General features: G+C 37.4%; 1 protein-coding gene across 1 annotated transcript; it reads left to right on the top strand.

Annotated features, from left to right (window-relative positions):
* Positions 1-6,041: 6,041 nt before the first annotated feature.
* PMP2 (peripheral myelin protein 2) lies at positions 6,042-11,185 on the top strand. Its single transcript, NM_001075239.2, has 4 exons — positions 6,042-6,167; positions 8,363-8,535; positions 8,746-8,847; positions 10,102-11,185. The coding sequence occupies exons 1-4, from the start codon at positions 6,095-6,097 to the stop codon at positions 10,150-10,152; spliced, it is 399 nt and encodes a 132-aa protein (NP_001068707.1). The 5' UTR covers positions 6,042-6,094; the 3' UTR covers positions 10,153-11,185.
* The last annotated feature ends 7,892 nt before the right edge of the window (positions 11,186-19,077 follow it).

The following is a 19,077-nucleotide window of genomic DNA, read 5'->3' as shown; positions in this document are numbered from 1 at the left end:
CTGGGCTTGCCAATACAGTATTGGCATTGAGAAGCATCCGCAAGCCAAACATAGCTAAGTACCCACCTGTCTCCTTGGGGTCATGTGACTATTTTCTGCATCAGAGTCTAAGTGGAAGTGACATGTGCCACTTCTAGGTAAAGAGAATAAAGAGGCAAGTGTGTCTTTTTCATCTCCCCCAATCCCTGGCTGCTTGGAGGAGAGGACTCTGAAATCTGAAGGGTGCTATAGGCATGAAATGAATGGATTGAAAGCCTCTGAGCCTTTCTCTATGGAGTAAAGCTAACCATAGATCAGGAGTACCTGCAGTGGAAATACAGGGAGCATGAAATAAACTTCTGGGTTAAATAAAATTCTGGGGTTCATGGCAACAGCTCACATTACTGAGTCAGTGTGTCCATTTAAGATAATGCATTTTCACCAGGTATCCCCAATCATGAGCATGTTATAGGCTAGAATTTAACTACAAAACTAGTTTTCCATTGTTTGAAGGAAGGCATGGTTTGAAATGAATAAATGAAAGTACAGTTTATACATGAATTGATCCTCTGATCTAACTTTATCTTATCTGAAATACATGTTTGTGTGTGTGTGTGTGTGTGTGTGTGTGTATACACATACATATGTATGTGTAAACCACATCGTGTGTTCTCAATCACTCAGTCATGCCTGATTGTTAATTGCCCCATGGACTATAGCCTACCAGGCTGTCCATGGAATTTTCCAGGCAAGAATACTGGAGTGGGGTGCCATTTCCTCCATCTCTTGTGTCTTCTGCGTTGGCAGGTGGATTCTTTACTGCTAAAGCCACCTGGGAAGCCCATAAACCACATTATATCATCTCAATTATTGAAAAATTTTGTAAAACGTAATCAAGGAAATAAAGTAGGCAACCTGGATAACACATGGTTAGAAAATCATCTGAATTTTTGTGAGTTTGTATTTGTTCCTTATGAAATAAAGCTACACACACACACTCACACATATACTCACACACTTTTCACTATGCTTCACAAGTGAATTATTTTGAAGAGATTGCCTCCTCCCATAGACTATAAGGAAGCAGATGGCTGAGTCCTGAAAAGTGTTTCCTACAGCTCTTTGTGCTAATGCCTGAAAAATACTACCTATTTTAATGCTGTTGATATCACTTTCTAAGAAGAAATGCAAATGGAGTAGAAAAAACTGTGACTGGCTCTGTATATTCTGTAATGACTAGAGAAAAACATTGAAATGCAGAAATTCTGTCTTTGGTTACCTCCCCAATGAATAACCAGATCTCAAGTGTTCTATTAGGAATAATGATGTGAAATCTTAGACCAGTCTCCGGAAAAGAGGCCATGTATGTTCAAGCCTAGTAAAAACAAAGCTAATTGCATTGTTTGGAGGAATGACAAACTACTTCTTCCCTCTATTCATTGCCATTCAACAAAAGAAAAGCTATTAACTTCCTTTGGGCAGCGTAATGCAACTGTCACCATAGTAACTAAAAAATCAAATACCCACTGGTGGCTGAGAAAGCTTCAAGAAATGGTTTTCATTAAGAAAACAACTTTAATCTCAGCATTTTTAAGATGAGACAAAAACGCTTACTTGCGACATGAAAGAGGAAGCTATCAAGCCTGAATTGCCATTGTCACATTCTGTCAAATAGCTGTCTGGAGGAGCACCAGATGCCCTAGTGTCTGAGTTCTGACAATAAATAAGACGATTGGTCTCAGGGCATCTGGTGTGTAAGAAATTATGAAAAGTATCTTCCAACATAGAAATGGTTCACTTACTCTTTAGTGTCATTCATTGTCTCCATCTGCAAATGATAAAAAAAAAAAATTGCATATTCTAAAATGTCTCTGAGTGTCCGTTTAATGCATGTCTTCCTAACTGGAGTATAAAGCCCATGAGGGCAAGAAGAGTTGTTTCATTCACCATGTTATTATCTCCAGTGCTACTTCAGTTCAATAAATTCATGTTGAACAATTATTGGTGTGCACACAGTGAGCATATGTACAATGAACCCTGGAATTATTTCACATGCACTTTCCTGTCATGAGATAGTGTCATCCGGAATAGGGAAAGAACCATCTGCTTTACCACTGACCGATGGAGTGACTAAATGAAGGAATGGGTACTACAACTAAGTTTTACACTTAAGTGTAACTCACAGCCTTGCTCTTTCCATGACTCTAGAGTGTATGAAAATGGAAGGAAGAGAAAAAGAAGAAAGGAAGTTTAGAAGAATCATATTATTGATTATAAGCATGAATTTTAGATGCTTTCATATTTGCTATATGATTTAATGCAAAGAAAATCCCTCATAAGTACAAAATTTACATTTCATTTATTCATTCAGGCAGGAAACAAATGATTACCTACTGTATACATGCATGGGGTTAAGTACTTGGACCTTTATGTGAATAGTTGTTTAGTCATTCACTTGTGTCTGACTATTTGAGACCCCATGAATGGCAGCACGTTAGGCTTCCCTGTCCTTCACTATCTCATGGAATTTGCTCAAACTCATTTCCATTGAATTGGTGATGCCATCCAACCATCTCTTCCTCTGTCATCTCCTCCTCCTGCCCTCAATCTTTTCCTGCATCAGGGTCTTTTCCAGTGAGTCGGCTCTTTGCATCAGGTGGCCGAAGTATGGAGTATTGGAGCTTCAGCTTCAGCATCAGTCTTTCCAATGAATATTCAGAGTTGATTTCCTTTAGGATTGACTGCTTTGATCTCCTTACTGTCTGACAGACTCTCAAGAGTCTTCTCCAGCACCACAGTTTGAAAGAATCAATAATTTGGCACTCAGCCTTCTTTATGGCCCAACTCTCATATCCATACATGACTGCTGGAAAAATCACAACTTTGACTATATGGACCTTGGTTAGCAAAGTGATGCCTCTGCTTTTTAATACACTGTCTAGGTTCGTTATAGCTTTTCTTCCAAGGAGCAAACATCTTTTAATTTCATGGCTGTAGTCACTGTCTGAAGTGATTTGGGAGCCCAAAAAAATAAAGTCTGCCACAGTTTCCACTGTTTCGCATCTATTTGCCATGAAGTGATGGGACTAGATGCCATGTTCTTCGTTTTTGAAGGCTGAGCTTTAAGTCAGCTTTTTTACTCTCCTCTTTTACCTTATATTATGTGAATAGAATCACATATTATCCCCACACACATGGAATCAAGACTTCGGTGCATGACATTCATGTTAATGAAGTAATATCTAAAATTAATAAAAGTTAACATGTTAAATGATTAATTGCTTTGAGTGCTAAATGAAGGTATACTAGAAAACGTCAGGAAAGATGATTGAATTGAAATTTAAAGACTGTCACTCCAAAGGTAGAGAAGAATGACTGAGCTGAGAGTTCAGGATTAACCCTATGGGCATGGTTATTTATTGAAGTATAAAGCTGAAACTCCAGTACTTTGGCCACCTCATGCAAAGAGTTGACTCGTTGGAAAAGACTCTGTTGCTGGGAGGGATTGGGGGCAGGAGGAGAAGGGGACGACAGAGGATGAGATGGCTGGATGGCATCACTGACTTGATGGACGGTGAGTCTCAGTGAACTCCGGGAGTTGGTGATGGACAGGGAGGCCTGGCGTGCTGCAATTCATGGGGTCTCAAAGAGTCGGACACGACTGAGCGACTGAACTGAACTGAACTGATAGCTGGTTTACAACATTATGTTAGTTTCAAATGAGCAGCATAATGATTCAGTCACTTTACAGATTATACTCCAAAAAGTTATTAATAGATAATGGCTATACTTCTCTATGCTAAATAATATATCCTTGCTGCTTATCTGTTTTATACAAAGTACTTTGTTAATCCGCACCCCTAACATGCACCTCTGCTTTTCCCCCTCTCCACTTGTAACCACTAACTTGTTTTCTCTGTGAGTCTGTTTCTATTTTTCTATATACATTCATTTGTATTATCTTTTTAGATTCTACATATAGATTTAGGCAAAATACCTAAATGTTTGAAGACACAAATCCTAGCATTATTCATTTTTATTAACTGTTTTAGAAGATAACACATTCTGCTAATTAAAAACCCTTTCTTTCATAACTGTTTCTTCTATCTCAATACAATATACTTCCTCCAGTTACATTCTCCTGGCCTAGGATTGGGTTAGCCAGCTAACAGAGGAATTGTTCTAGTTACTATTTCATTCCCACCTTGAGTTATTCAGGCACAAGTAATTTAAGATGATACTTGGGCCCACTGTGTATGATTTTGCATTTTTTCAACCCAACTTGGACTCTAAACACATAACTGCCATGGTTATGGTACAACTATGGTGTTGGTAACCTGAGACCTAGAGGTCAGTGATTTATCTGTTGTGGGTAAATTGATAATGGGTTGTTTTAATTATTGGGAAGAGTGCCAAACTGTGTAGTAAACATGTAACCTGGTAATATCCACTGTCTCAAGGCCAGGATTCACGTCAGTGTGAAAAACCTGTTAGGAAAGGGCATGGTATCAACTTGGTATTCCCAAGAGCCACACTTATGCTCAAAGTGTTTTCATATTTGCTCCCCTTGGTCTAAGACTGGGAGTCTGATGTATCATATAACCTGGATACTTCATCTTTTGACTTTCACCCCTTCTGTTTTTTTAAATGATTTATTTATTTTCATCTGTGATGGATCTTCATTGCTGTGCAGGCTTTCTTGAGTTGCCGCAAGCAGGGGCTTCTCTTCATTGTGGCGCACGGCCTTCTCATTGCGGCTTTTCTTGTTTTAGAGCACAGCCTCTAGGTATGCGGGTTTCACTAGTTGCAGCACATGGGTTCAGCAGTTGTGGCTCCTGGGTTCAGTTGCTCTGTGGCACTTAGGATCTTCCCACCCCAGGGACTGAACCCATGTCCCCTGCATTGGCAAGTGGATTCCCAACCACTGGACCACCCAGGAAGTCACACTTCTCCTGCTTTCTGAGAGGAGAGTGAATGTCTCTATCCAGTCATGGTGGTGTCAGTGTGTTGCCTGATCTTTGGCCAGGACCTCCAGCATATCTGTTATAGCAGAAGCAGTGTAAAATACTGGTCTGACATCTATGCACTGAGAAACGATACCAGGTTCAAATCATACCTCTCCTTATTCAAGTTCGGACACAAGTTACCTAACCTCCCCAAGTTCCAGTTTTCTCATTGCTAAGATGGATGTAATAATAATGCCTTACTCTTGGAGTTGTTGAAAGGATCATATAAAATAATCCATAAGAAGCACTTAGCATGGTGACTATTGAGCTCTCAATACATATTATTTTTATAGAATACCCTTTCTAAAACTATAGACTTATTTTAAAGGACTTAAGCTTGTTTTATTAACCAAGAACCTGCTTAATTTGAACCTAAAAAGTTTTTTTAAGATTAAAATCTTTGCTATGGTCAAAGAGCGTGTTTTAGTGCTACTTTTTTATTCACCCATGAAAGCAATTTCTGTGCTCTGCTGTAATAAACTGACCGTATTGTCTGCCTACTCTGCCTGCCTTGGATATGCCAACTATTCCAAGCCTCCCTTACCTATGAATACTTCCTCACACTGTTCTCCTGCATTTCTCTCCCACAACATATTTGAGGCAGTTATCACAATACTCATGGACATTTTTCCTCTCTTTCTTCTCTTTCAATAAGAATTCTTAATTGTGCAGACTCAGGATTGAGAGTGAGCAAGATGCCTAAACACACACACACACACACGCACACACACATATTCATTCATTCATGCCCATATAATTTAATACAGCATAGGCCTCAATTTATGGACTCTTTTTCAAAGTGTTAAGGACCGAAGCACTTCTTAAAAAATGTAAGATCAACCAAAATTTTTACAGATTCAAATAGGACTCTCATTGATTTTTATAAACATTTTTGGAGACTGAAGGAGACATTATGTGAGGTTTTCTTTTGTCCCAGTGGATGGTTGAAGAGCCATTCATTGCCCAGTCCTGACACTGCTTTTCCCCATTGGGTCTCTGTGAGAGTCACATGCTTCGGACATCTTTGAAAAGAATCTTCTGAGGCTTCAGCATCTCATTTGAGTCTCCTGAATCTCACCTATCACTGGGTTGAATTCTCATCCATCACAATGAGCAACAAATTCCTAGGCACCTGGAAACTTGTCTCCAGTGAGAACTTTGATGAGTACATGAAAGCTCTGGGTAAGAAATGTTCTTTGTTGTTCTAATTGAGAAGATCCTTTTTGAGAAAAATGCATTGACTATTTCCTTCTAACTCCTTTCCCAGGAGTCTGGGAGTGTCACAGGTTGAAGTACAATCCTCTTCTGGGATTAATCTTCCATTGTGTCAATCAGATAATTTTCACTATGTTTGTGGCAATTTTAATAGACTTTAACTCAAATAAGAGCTGCTTAAATGCATTAGAATGCCTACTGATTTCAAAGGCAGTTTCATATCAATAGGATTTTGGTTCAAACCCAGAGGAAAGAAATCTTAAAAACTTAGTCAACCCATTCTTTGGCTTTTCTGAAAGTTAGTTTTATAACAACTAAATTGCTCATGAAGTAAAGAGTTAAATATACTAAAGTTAATGGAAAACCGCAATTTAAAAGTGCTATTTAGCTAAGCCAGAAATTTTCTTTCTCTACCTCTAGATTGTCTGGTATTACATAAGTATGTGGATAAACTGTTTGTGAAAAGTGAATGTTCATAAAGCAGGATATTCAGTCTAGGAAAGTTTTTGAGGAAAAAAAGAAGTGTGTTGTGACAGTGAATTCAAGTTTGATTACACTAATATCATACTTTCCTGCAGTTGGAGCAGTGGATAGAGACAGAAAGTCTAGTCATGACCACCATCAGCTTTATTTGCAACTATTTCTAGGAAATGTTCCATAGATATGAGCACAAGAGGCATTAATAGTCTTTGGAAATTTCCAGAGCTATATAAATAAGGAGAGAGAGAAGCCATTGACCTCAGGTTTCTATGTTCATCAAAGTACCAGTAATTTTACCTATTCAGAAAGCTTTTAAGACAGCTTCTATTTTTAGATAAAAAAAGCAAAATCATGTTGTGTTGCCTGGAAAACTATGGGAACTTATGGGAATAGATCCATACTCTAAGTTTGGTTAGATCTATGGATTTCACTGTACAGCTGAGGTAGAAGCAAAATATAAGAAAATCTCAATAAAAGACTCCCTAACTGAATCATTGTCAAATTTTAGAGTGCAAAAAGACACTTTGAGGCTTGGTAAAATGTAGATTCTTAGGCTCTATTGAAGAAGTTTAGTTTGAGAAACATAGTCCAAATCACACCAAATAAGAAACAATTAATCAGAATTAGAAAAAAAGAATACAGCTCATAATCCTTTATTGGCTCTAATTCTTCACACTTCTTTATATATGCTACTGCTGCTAAGTTGCTTCAGTCATGTCCGATTCTGTGTGACTCCATAGACGGCAGCTCACCAGGCTCCCCTGTCCCTGGGATTCTCCAGGCAAGAACACTGGAGTGGGTTGCCATTTCCTTCTCCAATGCATGAAAGTGAAAGTGAAGTCGCTCAGTTGTGTCCGACTCCTAGCGACCCCACGGACTGCAGCCTACCAGGCTCCTCTGTCCATGGGATTTTCCAGGCAAGAGTACTGGAATGGGGTGCCATTGCCTTCTCCATCTTTATGTATATATTGCCATAAATACATGTATATTTATATGTAAGTAGTTTTTTCTTTTTGTGTCTCTCTCATTTCACATTTCTATTTTTCTATTTATTTCTATAATCTTGAGTAATACAGTAATGATACTTGAGTCTAATTTTGTTTTGCTATCAAATGGAAAAATATTTTTTTAATTATTTTATTTATCTTTATCATTTGCAGTGGTACAAATACATTTAGAGGCTACAACAAGCTTTCAGAAATGAGTTTCCATCAAGGATGTGGGAGGAATTCTTATCAATATTTATGATATATTACAGAGGGAAAAAATCATAGAAGAGCATATATAAGTCACAGTCTCATTAAAAATATGTATCTACAATATTTATTTGTACAAACTAAAATGTCTGGAATGATCCATACAAAACTATAATTAGTGCTTCTCAAAGGAGCATGGGATTGGATAAGGTAAAAGTAGATGACTTGCACTATTTAGGCTAAATACTTCTGTGTTTAAAATCTTCAGACATTACTTTTGTAATAACAAAATTTTAAATATCCAAGTTGGTGGACATGTGTTTCCATCAGGTGATGAAACATGGGAGGAGATCCTTAGTAGTAAGTGATATTACCTGCCGCCTGTACACAGGAAGCACAGCTGAGTATAGAATATAACCACCCATATAATGCCTTTACGTAGATGCTCTCTTGGTCAACAAAATTCTAACACTATCTTGATTTCAGGTGTGGGATTAGCCACCAGAAAACTGGGAAACTTGGCCAAACCCAGAGTGATCATCAGCAAGAAAGGGGATATTATAACTATAAGAACTGAAAGTCCCTTTAAAAATACAGAGATCTCCTTCAAGCTAGGCCAAGAATTTGAAGAAACCACAGCTGACAATAGAAAAACAAAGGTAAACTTCATTGTTTCTCTTCAAAGTTGGTTCCATCGACTGCTTTGAGACAGATTACTCCTACTAGTGTTCAAAAGGGTAGCCCACTTCATTCTGTTGAAAAATAAATGTGCCTCATGAAACATCTGTTATGAAAATGATTCAATACTGAATGAACCGCTTCTTTAATCAAAGTCCTAGAAATTCAATTATATGAATGTGTCTCTGCAGAGCACTGTAACCTTGGCAAGAGGCTCACTGAATCAAGTACAGAAATGGGATGGCAATGAGACAACAATAAAGAGAAAGTTGGTGGATGGAAAAATGGTGGTGGTGAGTAATTTTACTCTAACTATGGAAATAGAGTTGGCTTCCCTGGTGGCTCAGAGTTAAAGCGTCTGCCTGCAATGTGGGAGACCTGGGTTCGATCCATGGGTCGGGAAGATCCCCTGGAGAAGGAAATGGCAACCCACTCCAGTATTCTTGCCTGGAGAATCCCATGGATGGAGGAACCTGGTGGGCTACAGTCCACAGGGTCGCAAAGAGTCAGATACAACTGAGCGACTTAACTTTCACTTAACTTTCACGGAAATAATTCTATTTAAATAGAGAAAATGGTTATGTTATTTTCAAAATAGTCTTTCTTCTTTGGACTACAAATGGAAAAAATGGTTAAGAATAAAGGCAGAGTTAATGTTTGATATTCAAACTATAGAGTCATCAACAGGTACTTCAGGTTCAGATTCAAGAATTTAGAAATGACAAAACCTATCCGCTATTTTAGAAACAACATCTAAAAATGATTTTTTTTAATGTATGGATAAGTTAGGTTAGACTCACAAAGAGAAAAGCAAAAGCAAATCTAAGTTTTACAAGCAAAGCACATTGCAAAACGGTCAATTGCAGTATATTTGTAGATATCCAAGCATATTGTTTTCAAGAATCCATAGTAACTAAGACTAAAACCTGTCATCAATACAAGCTGAGCTTATTGGAGACCTTTTGTAGATGGCAGGTAAAAATGATGACAAAGGTTATATGAGATGATCTCTAACAATTTTTTTTGTCTGAGGTGCTATTTTCACTAATCAACACATACATTGACTATAAATAGATTCATGCAGTGCTTTGAATGTTTTTTCCTTTAGTACAGAGGGTCTGATCCCTAGCTCCATGGCAGATTTATATAGAAAGTAAATACCAATATGGAAGCCCCGATACAGATCAATTGAAAGCAAATTTCTTAAGGGAGGAGGAGCCATTGGTATTTTTAAATATTCCCCAGATGATGCAAATGTGCAGATTGTCCTGAAAACCACTGTTTTAATAGCTTTCAATCTGTGCAAATAATGCATAAAAACCTGCCACTTAGACAATATAACTCTGTTGTAACTTAGATCAATGTTAAAACTGTTTCCCCTATTTCAACAGCCATGATTCTGAATTCCCAGATATCAACTAACATATTGATATTTTATTTCTGAGTTTAAACTTATGAGATTTCTTATAGTGTCTGTTATTAATACAAATTTGCTGTACCCTAGTTAGAGGTTTAGATATTCAATTAATCTCTTTCTTTTTTTTAAGGAATGTAAGATGAAGGATGTGGTCTGCACCAGAATTTATGAGAAGGTCTGAGAAAAGTTTTGTTACTAAAGTGATATTTGATCATCTGTTATTGGAAATCAGCTGTTTCCATCGGCAAAGGCCTGCCTACACTGCAGTTTGTTTTTGCTCTTGTCTTAATAGATCAGATAAGCAAAGTCTTACACTGAGCATTAATCTAAATTTCAGTATTATTTAAACATTTTCAATTTGTGTGCATGTTTACTATATTAAAGATTAAAGTATGTATATTGGCCAGACCTAAAGAATGGATAATGTCATTTAATTATCTGTCACATTCTAACTTATGCTGTATTTTAAATATTTGCAATGATAGTAAAAGGAAATAATAAGATAGTCAAAGGAAGTGAGTAAATTGATCCGGGTAGCAAGCTCAAGTGCATTCAAAGACCAGGAGAGTGATGGGGGTTAGAAGATCGGAAGTGAGGCAAACTAAAGGATCTGTTTTAAAATGAGGAGTTCTAGCTTCAGCTAAAAATAGCAGCCACTACTCCAACCAATTTAAAAATTGAGCGTTAATTTACAGACAAGACCAGGTGTGTTCAGAGTGGTGTGGTCATAGACAAGGTGGCTAATTTACAGACAGTGAAATGAACAGATATTAAAGATAGAGTTCAAACCATTGTGATGAATGTGTGCACTCATATAATTCACATCCTGACTGAGATATAGCACATTTCCCTAATCCCAGAATGTTTTCTCATGCTTCTTCCCAGTGATTGTCCTGTCCTGTCCCAGCTCCAACAGAAGCAAGTACTGATTTAGTTTCTATCACCATAGATTAGTTTTGCCTGTAATCAAACTTGATACAAATGGAATCATGCATTATGTGTTCTTTTCTATTTGCTTTTTTAAAGTCAGCATAATGATTTAAAAATTCATTCATATTGTTGCATGCAGCAATAATTTGTTCCTTCTTATCATGGAGTAATATTCCATTGTATAAATATATCACAGCTTAGTTACCTGTTCGTCTCTTAAGACAATAAGCTATTTCCAGGTTTTGGCTTCTATGAATAAAGCTGCTATAAACATTCTTGTAAAAGGCTGTTTGTGGAAATATGAGTTCCTTTTCTTTTGAATATTAACTAGGCATGAAATTACTGAGTCCAACTTATTTTTGGCAGGCAAGAATAGGGTAACATTCTGCCCAAGTAATAAAACTATTTCAGATATATTACATGATTGAGCAAATGAGAAGATGTGTTGATGTTGTTAGCAGCTAGAATTTTCCTTCTGGAAGAAGGAACATGCAAATATGACAGAGGGGAGACAAGACAGAACCAGGTACAAATAGATTGGAATAAATGTAAATTCATATGTATGGGTATGTATGCACATGCATATTTTTCTTAGATTTTTCTACCTAAAGAACTCAGAAGCAAAGACAACTCTGTAGGAATGAGTATGCCCAGCGCTCAGATCTTGGTGTCTAATATATTCTCCACTAAAAGGAATGATGGTTCCTTAGAGAAATGGCTAATTAAGATGTGAGAGCAGAGTAGGTACAACATAAGTGTAAAATATCTTTTTATGCCAGAAATTAAGGAAGTTTTCCAAAAAATAATAGAGATATGTCACCAAAATATCAGAGTCAGCTTGAGGGTACTCTCAACTGACCAAAATGGGGACAAGTTGAAAAAATATAAATTAATAAAACATTGGGAGAAAGAGAATAATCCATGAATACACTGAAAAAGAAAAAAAAAAAAAAAGGTGAGAGAGAGGAGAAGAAAGTGTCTTCCTTACAGTAGAATGTCACAGTCTGACTGGTAAATGTGGAAAAAATGCTGGGATTGGAAAAACTGACATTTTTCCAACCATTTCAGTCAAAGCTGGTTCAGATAAGAATTGTCAATGGATGTAAAATTTAGAGGACTTCCCTGGTGGCAAAATCTAGAGCAAAGATTTGATTAGGAATAGGATATTCATTCGGAGAAGGCAATGGCACCCCACTCCAGTACTCTTGCCTGGAAAATCCCATGGACGGAGGAGCCTGGTAGGCTCCAGTCCATGGGGTTGCGAAGAGTCAGACTTGACTGAGCGACTTCACTTTCACTTTTCACTTTCATGAATTGGAGAAGGAATTGGCAACCCACTCCAGTGTTCTTGCCTGGAGAATCCCAGGGACAGGGGAGCCTGGTGGGCTGCCATCTATGGAGTCGCACAGAGTCGGACACGACTGAAGTGACTTAGCAGCAGCAGCAGCAGGATATTCATTTGGTCTTAAAATATCTTCATACAGATTGCTTATAAGTTACAAGGGAAAAAAATAATAACCATGCAGTAGAAGACCTGGACCACCTCTTCTTTAATCAAAATAACCCTCATCAATAAGGGTAAATGAAAACCAAATGCCTTCAAATGTGATATCCTGAGAAGGAAACAACGTGGCTTATGCAGTGTTCTGGCCTGGAATCCTTATCTGGATCTAACCATGAGGAAACAGCAGACAAATTCCAAATGAAGAATGTTCTGTTATAAAAGAGGAGGGGGTGTTGGTGGAATTCCTCAAAAATGTCAGTGTCCCATGAGACAAAGAAAAGCTCTGTTGAAATGTTTCAGATTACATTAAACTAAAAATACCTGATGACTAAATGCAGTAATTTATCCCAGACTGGATCCTGTACTAGAGACAAAATAAATATTCCAAGTGACAGTATTAGGTTAGTTGGTAAATTGGAATATAAGGAGTAAATTACATACTAATAGAAGCTTACTGTGTTTATGCAAGAGAATCTCCCTGTATGCAGTGAACTCTTTTGGAATAGTGAATTATAATGCATATGATTTACTCTCAAAAATTTTAGAAAAAAATATTTTGGTTGTGATTATGTATGTGATACAAATTACATAGAGATACAGAGAGAAAGCAATGGTAAAGCAAATGGAGTAAAATTGAACAATAGATGAATCTCAGTAAGAGCTTTATGTGTTCTCTTTGAAGAAATCTGATTCTTGAAATTTTATACAACTTTGAAGTTATTTCCAAATAATTTTTTTAAAGCTAGACTTGATTCTTCTCTGCCTCTGGGCATTCAGTCAACACATGTCTCGGAGACATCATAACTGAGGTATGTTTTTTTTATTTTTATATTTTGGCTCCAGCCAGATAAACCCATAAAAAAGAGACTTTAAAAACTATGGTGTTATTTGTAGAGGTCTGTGGTAATATGAGTCACCATAAAATGTATTCCTCAATAAATATAATTGCATTACTATACAAAAATCATGGGAACTTTTGCTCTCATAACAGGAAAAGTGGAATTAAGCTGATAATGAGGCAGATGAAGTAATTATTTCAGCAGGTGCTACATATTGTTAGATTTGAAAAAGATCTTCAAACAACCAGAAGAGATAAGGGGAAAAATTAGATTCAAAAATAATTTCAGAAAATAATTTTGATTCTTTAGTAATTTTTTTATGTAAGCTGATTACGAGCAGTCAGACTGCCTAGTTCAAATTCCAATTTGCTACTTTCTAGCTGTGTGTCATTGGGCAAGTTACTTCACCTCTCAGAACTGCATAAAGATTTTATCTTTACCTGTAAAAATGGGGTTAATAACAGAATATACCTCAAGGAGTTGTAAATAAGAAATAAGTTAATACATAAAGTACTTACAACAGTGCATGGCACAAGAAAAGCATTATAGAAGGGTCTTTGTTATTATTATTTACCTAGTAATGCACACGAGGTTCATATAGATGAGAACTTCACAGGATCTCAGAGCTGTAGACATTGATTACTATACCAATTGACTAACTTTATTAAGAATATTATTTACACAAAAGTAAAAACAACCAAAAATCCTACTGAGGTAAATTAAAAGAAAACCCAACAAACATTGCTATATAACTGCTAACCTAAGTAACTTTTTAAAATGTCAATTGATGATTATCTACTCTGAGCTAAACAAAGCCTAAATAAATACATTTAATCCTCAAAGGGTAAATAACTTATCTGATATCAACTTTCCTGGAAGTCATTCTTTTAGCAGAAGTGGTGTGCTGGAGCTGGCTCAAAGTGTTTCACAAGAGCTGATAGATTTTCAAGAATTTGGCAAGCTGGTTGTTAAACCACTGGTAGCTTGAAATCAGCCATGATGGGAATATTTATTTACATCATGCTGCTGCTGCTGTTAAGTCGATTCAGTCGTGTCCGACTCTGTTCGACCCCATAGATGGCAGCCCACTAGGCTCCTCTGTCCCTGGGATTCTCCAGGCAAGAATACTGGAGTGGGTTGCCATTTCCTTCTCCAATGCATGAAAGTGAAAAGTGAAAAGTGAAAGTGAAGTCGTTCAGTCGTGCCCGACTCTTAGCGACCCCATGGACTGGAGCCTACCAGGCTCCTCCGTCCATGGGATTTTCCAGGCAAGAGGAAAGAGGCAAAGCACAACTAATGAGAGCTTTTTTCTTGAGACAGCTTTAAACACTTACTAGTATATCACTACCTAGAAGTAACATAATAGTACTTGGATTTTACTACTGGGAGTCTTAGCTTCATGTTGACCACAATATTTCTAATTCTTGACTAGAGATTTACCTGGTGATTTCTTAAAAAGACATTGCTGCTCAGCTTTTAGGATGATTTCTTCTAAAGCAGGCGGTACCTCGCTAAGTATGGCTGCACATTAGAATCATCTAGAAGTTTTTAAACTTCTAGAAGTTTTAAAACAAGACTCATCACAGACCCATTAAGTCATAATATATGGGTAATGGGTGAGACCCAGGCATCAGTATTTTCTGAAAACACTCCAGGAAATTCCAGTGTGTGGCCAACTTCAGAACCACTGTGCCAAAAAGTCTTCCAAAGTTAGACATTTAATGTAGTCTCTCACATGGTTATCAATTAAAATGGAGTAAAATGTCAAAAAAACCAGGAGTACCAAGTGTCCCCAATTTGACACTAAATAGCCGCACATAGTGAAAATACTACCATAAAACCAACTCAGATATAACCAGGTCCTTCGTAAGCAGGAAGCCAGTGTTTGCCTCTTTGTTATTTTCACCCGAGTGACATAATTGGCTGTTATCCATGACATATGGAAAAGTGAAGGTTTAAAAATAGCTAAATGTAGATCAACAGGGAAAACAAACTAAAACAATGCTAAACCTTCACAGAATATAAATCACCTTTCAGCAGAATTTAGAAAGTTCAAATTACTCGAAAAAAAAAAGTAGTACAGGACTACATTTTGAAATAGCATTTCTCACATTTTACTATTAAAAAAAAAATAGATTAGTGGAATGCAGTGTGCTCAGATCCCAGTTATTGGATTGAAATTCTGGCACTATTATTGAAGTATAAAATCCTGCCCATAGTAACTGACCTGTGCAACAGTTCTAATAGGTCTAGTATAGGGCTTGTATTCCCCTGATGTAATTTGACATCTGAAGAATACTTGCTAAAGTTAAAGTAAAAGTCGCTCAGTCGTGTCCAACTCTTTGTCCGACCCATGGATTATACAATCCATGGAATTCTCCAGGCCAGAATACTGGAGTGGGTAGCCTTTCCCTTTTCCAGGGGATCTTCCCAACCCAGGGATCGAACCCAGGTCTCCCACATTGAAGGTGGATTCTTTACCACCTGAGCTACAAGGGAAGCTCTTGTAGCTTCAATTCAGTTCAGTCACTCAGTCATGTCTGACTCTTTGCGACCCCATGAATCGCAGCACACCAGGCCTCCCTGTCCATCACCAACTCCCAGAGTTCACCCAGACTCCCATCCATCGAGTCAGTGATGCCATCCAGCCATCTCATCCTCTGTTGTCCCCTTCTCCTCCTGCCCCCAATCCCTCCCAGCATCAGAGTCTTTTCCAATGAGTCAGCTCTTCGCATGAGGTGGCCAAAGTACTGGAGTTTTAGCTTCAGCATCATTCCCTCCAAAGAAATCCCAGGGCTGATCTCCTTCAGAATGGACTGCTTGGATCTCCTTGCAGTCCAAGGGACTCTCAAGAGTCTTCCCCAACACCACAGTCCAAAAGCATCAATTCGTCGGTGCTCAGCCTTCCTCACAGTCCAACTTTCACATCCATACATGACCACAGGAAAAACCACAGCCTTGACTAGACGGACCTTCGTTGACAAAGTAATGTCTCTGCTTTTGAATATGCTATCTAAGCTTAAACTTAAACTAAACTTGAAGCTGGTACAAATTTTGATTTGTTTTATTAAAACCTATCTCATATTATGCCTCATTTTATTCAAGTACCATCTTCCTCAACCAGATTGTACACTGTTGAAAATAAGATCCATTCTAAGCTGCTTAGTGTTCATGAAAGCTTCCAGAAAATTGCTAGGTCACAGAGACTGTTAACTAAATACCTGACTGATATGGGAAGGTGCAGGTGTTTACTGAATATTTCAAGTGTTAGAGAAACAATGGGAGTATACTAGCAAGAGTCCTGTAACTCTAGTGGAAAAATATGGATTTGAACCCTGACTTTGCTACTTTGAACCTGTGTGGCATTCTGTCCAAAAGTCTGATTTGCAGTTTCCCAGTGTGTACCATGGAGGCAATAACCGTACCCACACATTTGATACGGGAGGACAGAATAGCGTGATGTGGAAATGCTTCGTAAAGTGTGAAGCATTACTCATACGTGAAATAGTATTATGTCTCTTCTTACCTAACACATAAATATGAATTCCTATATTCATCATATAGGTTCTTTGGGGGTTTTGTTTGTTTCTGTATAAGAATAATCCAAATAATGTCTGTATATAAGACCTTTTCTATTTATCATGTTTCTAAATGATTAGTTGTTAAAGAAAAGTGAATAAAGTCAAATATGTTACACTCTTCATACATTCCACTAATAAAGGGAAACTAAATAGATAAAATGCTTCAGCATCTGAAATTATGGGCTAGGATCCTGGTTCTACAGCCTCACAGCTGGGTGACCTTGTGTAAATCATTTACCATTGCATGGTCCAGTTTTTCTATCTTTAAAAGGGCATCTGGGACTTTCCTCGTGGTCCAAGGCTAAGACTCCATGCTCCCAAGGCAGAGGGCCAGAGTTTGATTCCTGGTCAGGGAACTAGATTCAACATACTGCAACTAAGACTCAGTGCAGCCAAATAAATAAATAAATATTAAAAAAATAAAAGAGCATCTTATCTGGATGATCTTTAAGACCCTAATTATTTCTAAATTTTATTCATTGTATCAATATAATTGGCTATTTACTATTCAAATAACCTTATTATGTTTGCAAATGTTTCAGCTATTTTAATAGCTGCCTGCTTCCCAAACTTCTGAAAGTTCTATGGAAAGAGAAATAAGCATTTTATATTTTTTCACTTTCCCATCTCACCCTGTTTCCCATCCAATAGATTCCTCATCATTTTTCAAGAACTTTCAATCCCATGCTGACTTCTCTATCCTGTCTCAAAGGAGGAGAATTTAATAACTCCCTCCACTGTGTTTCACTGCAATATAGCAATGTATTCACATCTACAATTCCAGATTGAGAGAGCAATTGAAGAAATTTTTCGTTTAAAACATTCTGATTTAAAAAATTTCCAGGCCACAGGGTTTAACTCCCAGAAGAGGTTTTTGCAAATATTTGCTGAATAGATAAATGCATGGTTGAGTACAACTTCACCCCTTCTGACCACAGTCTCCTGAACACAGAAGCTCTCTCCATACTGAGTTTGAAAACAGATGGTTAGATGTCTACACAGATTAGTCAAGGTAAATCCTTTCCCAGGAGTTTTACAGACAATAAAAAGCAACCAGATGCCACTATAATGTGCTGTCACATCTAACTTTCCCTTCTTTCCTCTTGAAATGACTGGTCTGGAGTGCTACACTATAAACAGGAAATCTGTCTGCTTCTGTTTCTCTGGGAAGTCACATGCATAACACAGAGAGAGTTAAAAACGTGACTTAACAGATTTCCTGTTACATTCCTGATTCCACAGGAAAGCCAAGGGATTTTCTTGTTCAGAAGTCACAAAAGCCAGGGAATCCACGAATTAGTAATATGATGAAGATCTATTTCCACTTGTAACATGGAGTAGAGATTAGAACTACCATTTCCAGCTGCATCCTCAGTACTTATCATGTAGAAAATTCACGTTGATTTTAGATTTTGGAATTGTTGATGTGACTATGAAAACATTTGTGAGGAAAGGACACAGGGAATAGTCAGAAAAGCACAGAAGAATAAACTCCTTTCAGTTTTCCATGTATTTGGGAACTGTACTTATAGCTCATTGAATCTAGAATTCCTGCCAGTTTCAACAGAGATCCATTCAGTCTTCCTGCTGATTTGTATCTGTTTTGCTGAGTCATCTGGGAGCTGTGTGAGGGCTCTTTTAGCCAGCACATTCTACAGCCAGCAAATGTCTAAACTGAAGCATCTTTGCCTCCTTTGGGTCAAAACCCTCCGGTCATCAATAGGTCAGCAGTGAGAAACGGAGTGAAGGTATTTGAAATAACTCCCAGGTAAGCACTGAAAAAACATACAAGTGAACAAAAAGGAACACACACCTATTTTTAGAGAGTACAAAGAAGTAGAAAAAAGCAATATCACCAAACATTCAATTGAGCCTATCACTATTTTCAGTATTTACTCAGAAACTAAATGTATGATTCATACTTAAACAATAGAAATACTAAATTATTTTCCCCACTCAGTTTTCTTGATCCCAATGAATATAGTAAAATAATTATAGAAAAACTCTTTGTACACAGCAATCATTAACAACAACAATATGTTAGACACCACATTCTACAAGGAAATCACAATCTAATCTAAATTCAAGTGGCAGAGTCATTCATTCAACAAACATTACTTCTGAAGAAAGATGAATGATCGAAGGTCCAGCCTTCAGGTAACAACTCAGTGAGCAAGAGCCAGGTGAGAAGGGGAGAAGGGATACCTGTTGAGGGAGGTCAATTAAGAAAAATAAATAAAATGTTCATGAGT

Source organism: Bos taurus, chromosome 14 (genome assembly GCF_002263795.3).
Source record: "Bos taurus isolate L1 Dominette 01449 registration number 42190680 breed Hereford chromosome 14, ARS-UCD2.0, whole genome shotgun sequence".
Taxonomy (NCBI): domain Eukaryota; kingdom Metazoa; phylum Chordata; class Mammalia; order Artiodactyla; family Bovidae; genus Bos; species Bos taurus.
This window is presented reverse-complemented; position numbering and strand designations above follow the sequence as displayed.